Source organism: Nothoprocta perdicaria, unplaced genomic scaffold, assembly GCF_003342845.1.
Source record: "Nothoprocta perdicaria isolate Ctin4 unplaced genomic scaffold, notPer1 scaffold_191, whole genome shotgun sequence".
NCBI classification, from domain to species: domain Eukaryota; kingdom Metazoa; phylum Chordata; class Aves; order Tinamiformes; family Tinamidae; genus Nothoprocta; species Nothoprocta perdicaria.
The window spans coordinates 856714-864087 of NW_020455105.1; the positions used below are offsets into that span (position 1 = coordinate 856714).

At 52.5% G+C, this 7374-nt stretch overlaps 1 protein-coding gene across 2 annotated transcripts in view; it reads left to right on the forward strand.

Annotated features, from left to right (window-relative positions):
• Window positions 1-7299, forward strand: part of PDE4B (phosphodiesterase 4B) — a 133756-nt gene extending 126457 nt beyond the window's left edge. For both annotated transcript variants that reach the window (XM_026037179.1, XM_026037180.1), the window contains 9 exons: window positions 553-646; window positions 2348-2526; window positions 3105-3203; window positions 3333-3497; window positions 3856-3955; window positions 4662-4816; window positions 4929-5051; window positions 5636-5818; window positions 6929-7299. In XM_026037179.1, the coding sequence (XP_025892964.1) occupies window positions 553-646; window positions 2348-2526; window positions 3105-3203; window positions 3333-3497; window positions 3856-3955; window positions 4662-4816; window positions 4929-5051; window positions 5636-5818; window positions 6929-7294 (1464 nt within the window). In that variant the 3' untranslated portion in view covers window positions 7295-7299. The remainder of the gene's footprint in view (window positions 1-552; window positions 647-2347; window positions 2527-3104; window positions 3204-3332; window positions 3498-3855; window positions 3956-4661; window positions 4817-4928; window positions 5052-5635; window positions 5819-6928) is intronic.
• Window positions 7300-7374: the final 75 nt, after the last annotated feature.

A 7374-nucleotide genomic window follows, 5' to 3' on the forward strand; every position in this document is an offset into this window, starting at 1 on the left:
ACGGGCCGCGCTGCTCGCCCGCGCGCCGGACGCTCCTCCTCTCGGCAGCTCCGTGCGCGGGGAAGGGATGCTGCAGTGGAGACGCGCGGTTAGGAAGCGAGGAGGTTGGGTCGTGCGGGAATCTGGGTGGAAAAACGCTGGGCTGCTGCGCGGTGCTGCAGTGACCCGAGCCCGTCCCCAGGCCTGCGGCGTTYCTGCTCCCTTGTGTCCTGAGCATACGCGGTTGGTTGGTGCTTGCGTGCTTCGGAACGGAGCAAGCCCGCATTTTGAAACTGAGAACAAAAAAGGTTGTAGGATGCAGAATTGACCCAACACCAGACATTGATAGTTCAGCTGAATTACCTGAAACATGATCTCCTCATTTGCTGCGGTGAAAGCTAATATGCATCTTTGGAGGAAATTCATTTTGTAGCTTAGTATACTGAGCAGAAATACCTGCTCGAGAGGGTGCTGGGTAGCGTCTGGATTAACCGAGTGTTGCTGACTCTGTTCCAAACCCTCGTGGATGTTGTGGCCCCGCCAACCCGCTCTCTGTCTCTGCTTCCCCCGCAGTTCAAGCGGATGCTGAACCGGGAGCTGACCCACCTGTCCGAGATGAGCCGCTCCGGGAACCAGGTGTCCGAGTACATCTCCAACACCTTCCTGGGTAAGGCTGCGCCCGCTGCCCTCGCACCTCTGCCCCGCGCTTCCAGTGGCGCCGGGAACCAGCGGGACGAGGCGCTGGGATGAGGCTTCCCTCCGTCCGAGCCCAGCGGGGCTGTCCCTGCGGGGCCCTTGGGATAGCCCGTTTGCAGGGGTGTTTTGGGGGAGCGCTGCAGGGCCTGCGCCCGGCTCCGGCAGCGCTTGCAAGCACAGCACATCCCATGTTGGCAGCCGGTGGCTCACCCGCACGAGCTGAGTTAAGAATGTTTTGAGGATGGGTTCTSTGTACTAGCATAGTACATGTACTGCAAAGACATAAATTGCTGCCGCTTTAGGATTTGGGGCTGTTTTCATGCGAGAAGCRGTGTTTGGCAGAGCCCTCCCGCGCGTCCCGGCAGTGGCAGCGGGGAGTGCTGCACACCCGGGATGCCAGCGCTGTGCCARGGTCCCCAGGCCTGCTCCCCAGGGCGTTTCAGTGGGATCGCAGGAACATTAGGGCACATCCCAGCATCAGCAACACGTATAAACATTAGTGGTCGCTSTGTAGGGACCCACTGGTCCTCTCCTCCATTGAGCTTACTCACAGGCTCCCAAATATGAGATCATAGAGACTGGAGCACGCCTGGAGAGAAATGAAGAAATCCATACGTGCCCGCTTGCCAGTAGATATGGAAAGCAGGGAGAGTAATCAGTTGTCTGCATTAAGCATTACAAAAATGCCAGTTAAAAATTGAGATTATTTAATTGGCTTATGTAGCTATATTAGCCTGTTATGCAGACTTCTGTTTAGGTAAGCAGCAGTAAGGAGAGCACCGKGCCGCAGAGGGGCTTGCTCTGCGAGGGTCCCCGGTCAGTAAGGTGCTGTGTGTGCCCACACATTGCCCTTGCGCACCAGCAGCCTCACCGCTGTGCCCAAAAATGCCCTCCTGCCTAACTGCAGCATCGCGGGCCGGCTGCTGGGCTGGTTTCAGGGGGTTTTAATGAAGCGAAGGAGGAGCAGCCCATGCCTCATCCCTCCAAGGTCCTCACATCTGCAAAGATGCAAAGAGRTTAGAGCAGCCTGCTTGGGAAGTCCGTGAAATCACAGAATCACACAAGTAATGAGCCACTGTTTTGCCTTTTTAATCCAGTAAATAAATCCCTTGCAAAGGCAGCAAGTAGCAGGTGTGGATAGATGACTTATTAAAACACGTCTCCGCAGGCCCCAGGCTTTGCCCCGCCGGGTACCTGCGTGACCCGCACTGGTGTTGCTGCTGGCTCAGACACACTTGGATGTGCCCTGGGAATYGCGTGTTATTCTGTGCTTTTTTAGGAGCTAGATGTGCTATATAGGGCAAACCTTTGATAAATCAATGGCACCGATCTGTGGTTGAGTTGATGTTTTGAGAGCCAGCGCGCAGAGCCRCGCCTGGCCCTGGTACATAGGGTGAATCTGCAAATATTTACCAAGTGCTTTGCTGGGAACAGACATGTCGCCCAAATTTGTGTTGGGTTTTGCAGAGAAATGGTTAATAGATGCAATAGAGGTGTTTGAACCTGGCAGACCCAGTGCTGCAGAGGTTGCCCRTGCAGGAGGAGCCGGCACTGCCGCTCCGCAGGGAGTTTTGTTCAGAGCAGCCCCAAAAGCAGAGAAGTTCCCCATGGAAGCAGAGCTGTTAGGTCAGCAGCAGCGATGGTGGCTGATGCCTTTGCCCTCTCCCCTCAGACAAGCAGAACGACGTGGAGATCCCTTCGCCCACGCAGAAGGACAGGGAGAAGAAGAAAAAGCAGCAGCTCATGACGCAGATCAGCGGAGTGAAGAAATTAATGCACAGTTCGAGCTTAAATAACACCAGCATTTCCCGCTTCGGTGTGAAAACGGAGAAGGAAGACCACCTGGCCAAGGTAGGACGGGCCCTTCAGGTCCCGGTGGCTGGTGCTGAGGAGGGGAGTCAGGGTTATCCAGGAGCASGGAATGGGCTGCCTGAACCCGCTGCCCCTTGTAAGGAATCCCCTCGGGGTSTGACTGCACACATATTAATGGTAGTGGGTACTAATGACATATTCTTAAATGTATGCAGTCCAAGAAAATGTCATTAAAATAGCCAAAACCCAAGGGAAGGCTAAGGAGAGTCAATAGGAAACACACGTGCAGCTAAAGGGCCCTGTGTGCAGGGAGCTGTGAGGAGGGTCGTTCCGGGGGTCCCTTCCTTCTGCTCCCCAGGATCAGAGCTAACAGGGGGGCACCCACTGCTCGGAGCTGTGTCCTGCACTCCGGCTGCACTGCCGTCTGCCCATCGTGGTTCCGCTTGTTCCTGCGCTCTCACGAGCATGAGTGCTCATGCACTTGAGTAATTACCAACAATTAAGGGCTCATTCCCATTTTTTCCCAACTTTTTGAAAGTGATGAATGCAGAAATGTCTGGCAAAACATGTACATGTGTTAAAATACTGCAACTGTCCTCTTCTTGTTGTCTCAAAAGGAGCTGGAAGACCTGAATAAGTGGGGTCTCAACATATTCAACGTGGCGAGGTATTCCCACAACAGGCCCCTCACCTGCATCATGTATGCTATATTCCAGGTGAGTGTTTGTGATCCCACGTGCTTTTCTTCTGCCACACTATACAATTGCAAATTGCTTTCTGTTCTGCTGCTTTCTACAGTGGCACTTCCTTACTTGACCTCTCTGTACTTAAACATTTCTGTGCAGGAGAGAGACCTGCTGAAGACGTTCAAGATCTCCTCGGACACGTTCGTGACGTACATGATGACCTTGGAAGACCACTACCACTCGGACGTCGCGTACCACAACAGCCTGCACGCGGCCGACGTGGCCCAGTCCACCCACGTGCTGCTCTCCACCCCTGCCCTGGATGTGAGTTGCCCAGTTTGGAGCATCTTCCATGGGATGCTTTGCATGGCTGCTTAAAAATATTGTTTAAGAAGAGTCTTAAATGGAGTCGGTCCCTTGTGGCGCTCAGACATATGTAAAGGGCCGCGTGCCCTGCGAGCGCTCAGCTCGGTGCTGCAAGTCCCCGTGAAGGAATTTCAGCAGCAGCTTGTCTCTAATCCCTGCCCCATCTGCACGCGCACATGCCGCTTCTGAGTAACTGCTTGGTTCTCAGAAAACTAATTCAAAAGCACAAACCATTTGTTTTTGCTAAACCAGCCTCCCAAGCTGTTGGGAGATAACATGCAAGGGCTTTTCTGACAAATGCTTGCTTTTTTTCTAGGCCGTCTTCACCGATTTGGAAATCCTTGCTGCAATTTTTGCAGCTGCAATTCATGATGTGGATCACCCTGGTGTCTCCAATCAATTTCTAATTAATACAAGTGAGTTCGGCTTCAGATACAACAATAACTTCATTTACAATCCTAGCCCACATTTTCCATTACAGTGAGGTCACTAAAAATGACTTTCAGCCTGTATTTCTTTCTCAGAATATTATGCAGTAAACTAGTTACACATTCTGAAATGAAGAAGTAATTAAAATGAAATTCCTTGCAAAACACAGGAAGCCATAGCAGTACAGCTTGCAAAGTCACCTTGAAGCCTGTGGATATTATTCCTTGCCTATGCACAATAAGTCTTCCAGGCCTGAGTGCAAGTTTTATCATTAATAATGGACAGATAATGCAGGATATATTTTCTGTTTCTATTGCTATTGACAACGATAAGGCTAAATATTGTGTGTTGCTCTGCAACGGGCTAAGCACATATCTTGATTCCAAAATATGAGTATTGTTCTGTGTTGGAAAGCATCTTTGCAGGCTTCACGCTTTCTGTTGTCAGTGATTTTGAAGCTTGTAACTAAGTAAACTGAGTAGTATTTGGTTCATTAGAACTGAGCAAAGGGCTGTTTATATTGTATACATATGTGCTCAGATTGGAAAACTGCATGCTCTTGACACAGCCAAAACAAAAGAATCCTTGCCCTGATTCACTGTGTTGGGACAGACRCCTCGGTACCGGTCTGAGACTCCTGTTCGAAAGCCACGTGGCCCATAGTCAGGTCCCGTATTTACGTGTCTCTGCTAGATTCGGAGCTCGCCCTCATGTACAACGACGAGTCTGTCTTGGAGAACCACCATCTGGCCGTGGGGTTCAAGCTGCTCCAGGAGGAGCACTGCGACATCTTCCAGAACCTCACCAAGAAGCAGCGGCAGACCCTGCGCAAGATGGTCATCGACATGGTACGAGTGACGCCCCGCTGCTCTCACCTGCACCATCCACTCCTCTGAAACCAAACCCTGGCTCCCTTCTGTGTCTGYCTGTACTTAAGGTCACGTTTTCCCTTCTGCAAAGGTACTGGCGACAGATATGTCGAAGCACATGAGCCTCCTGGCTGACCTGAAGACCATGGTGGAAACGAAGAAGGTGACGAGCTCGGGGGTGCTCCTGCTGGATAACTACACCGACAGGATACAGGTGCTCCATATAATCCAGTCTTTTGCTCACAGAAACAACAATGTGGTGCAGGAGAGGGCTGCTCACTTAGTGGCGTGAGCCTTATCTTGATCCTTTCCCCCTTTGATGGCCAGCTCCTAACAACCAGCTCATAGCGAAACCTCTTGGCGTCTTTATTTAAAACTGATGATGATGATAGAACAGGTCACTCCGTTGCTGTCTGCATCCTTCCAGCCACAGTTAATCAGGCAGATGTTATTTGTGCGAAAGGGATATTACTCATTTAATAAAGTAGGAGCGTTTAACCGTACAAGAACAGGAAAATAAATGTTGAATGGTGGGAAGCACCTGCAYTCAAGCACAAAACCATGTGATGTAATTAGACCAGCACCACATGTGTTAAGTATCGAGTAGTCTGAACAAAATATAGCACAGAGTTTACTACTAAAGCAGACTCTAGAGGCTGGTCTCCTATCTGGAAAAGGATGTTATTTCATAATATTGATAATATTGATATTTTTATAGAATTAGGCAAGTGCATGCAGCCTGAAATCATCYTCTTTCTCCACTTAATTTTGTGACTTTTCTGATGAACCCAATTGCAGGTTCTCCGAAATATGGTACATTGTGCAGACCTGAGTAATCCCACTAAGTCTCTGGAGCTGTACCGGCAGTGGACGGACAGGATCATGGAGGAGTTCTTCCAGCAGGGAGACAAGGAGCGAGAAAGGGGAATGGAAATCAGCCCCATGTGTGACAAGCACACAGCATCCGTGGAAAAATCACAGGTAATTGGCCTTGAGCTGCATTTTTCTGTGGCCTATGTTTATGTTTTTAAAACAGAGACAAATTTCATCTGCTTTCCCCAATGCGATGGCAAGGAGCCAGCTGCTCAGAGGGCTGGCTCTTATTGACCCTGACATCCAGCTGTGCCCAGAGCTCATCAGCTCTCACTGGGCTATTCACATTCCTCTGTTTACCCCTTGGCTTCCGCTCCTTTCCATGTACGAGTTTGTCCTGCCTTATTTGTGTCCCCGTTTCCAGGGCGAGTTGCTTTCCTCTCCTTCCTGGGGCTTGAGAAGTGCCCTTCTGGTTGCCCAGGCCCCCTCTGCGTCCCCCATGGTGCTGAATTAGCAGCCCCCAGATCTTGCTGGAGGCATCCAGTCATGGAGCAGAGCAGAGCAGAGCTGCTCTCTCCTTCTCTTCCCTTTCCTTCCCTTCCCTCGTGTCRCTCCTCCGCAGCAGCTCCACGTCCAGCCTCATGCCGCAGGGCACGGCTTGGCCRGCTAAGCCAAAGGAATACTTAGGGTGTCAGCAGAATCCTTAGAGACCTCTGGCTATTCCCTGGCCTGGCAGGATTGTCTGCCRCCCCGCTGCTGCCTCCTTCACAGCTGGGACATTCGCGGCCGGCCCTGCTCTGGCCCGGGGCGTTTCACCCGGCGAGGCCGTGGTGGAGCCAGGGACCCGGCTTTGCCCGGGCCCAGCCCGGCCCTCGTGGCCTGGTGCCTTGGTCGTCGCCTTTTAATGACTTCAGCAAGTCATCAGAGAGGTTTTGCAGCTTGAATAAGTAACCAAATTGAGGATAATTATTTCCAAATGGCCTCTTGGGCTAAGCCAAGTGGTTTCAAAAGTATTCACTCAATGACATTGTGATTTTATTGAAAAAAAAGTTTTATTTGATGAGCAAACAAGAAGTGAATCCTTTGGCTGGGCTTAGGCCGGATGATGCCCATGTGCTCAGCACGTGAGCTCTGGTGAACTCTCTCTTTCCAATTTCTGCTTCCCAGAAAGCATGTTTTTGAACTAGTGGGTTTTTGCCATACAAAAAGAGCAGGAGCCGCGTGCCAGGGGCAGCGGGGCGGCCGCGCGTGACGCCCCCGTGCCGCTCTGCCTCGCAGGTGGGCTTCATCGACTACATCGTGCACCCGCTGTGGGAGACGTGGGCCGACCTGGTGCAGCCCGACGCGCAGGACATCCTGGACACGCTGGAGGACAACCGGAACTGGTACCAGAGCATGATCCCGCAGAGCCCCTCGCCGCCGCTCGAGGAGCGCGGCCGCGACTGCCAGGGCCTCATGGAGAAGTTCCAGTTCGAGCTCACGCTGGAGGAGGAGGATTCGGACGGGCCGGAGAAGGAGGCCGAGAGCGGCGGCTACTTCGGCAGCGCCAGCAGCCTCCGCGTGGCCGGTGCAGCGCGGGAGGAGCCTCCGAGGGAGGCCGGCATCGAGATCGTCACGGAGGACACGTCCCCCGCGGACACATAAGGGGCGGCGCGGCGCCCGTGGCTTTCAACCGCTCGGCGCCGCGCGGGGCTGGGCCGGCGCCTGCCAGGGCCTCCCCGCGC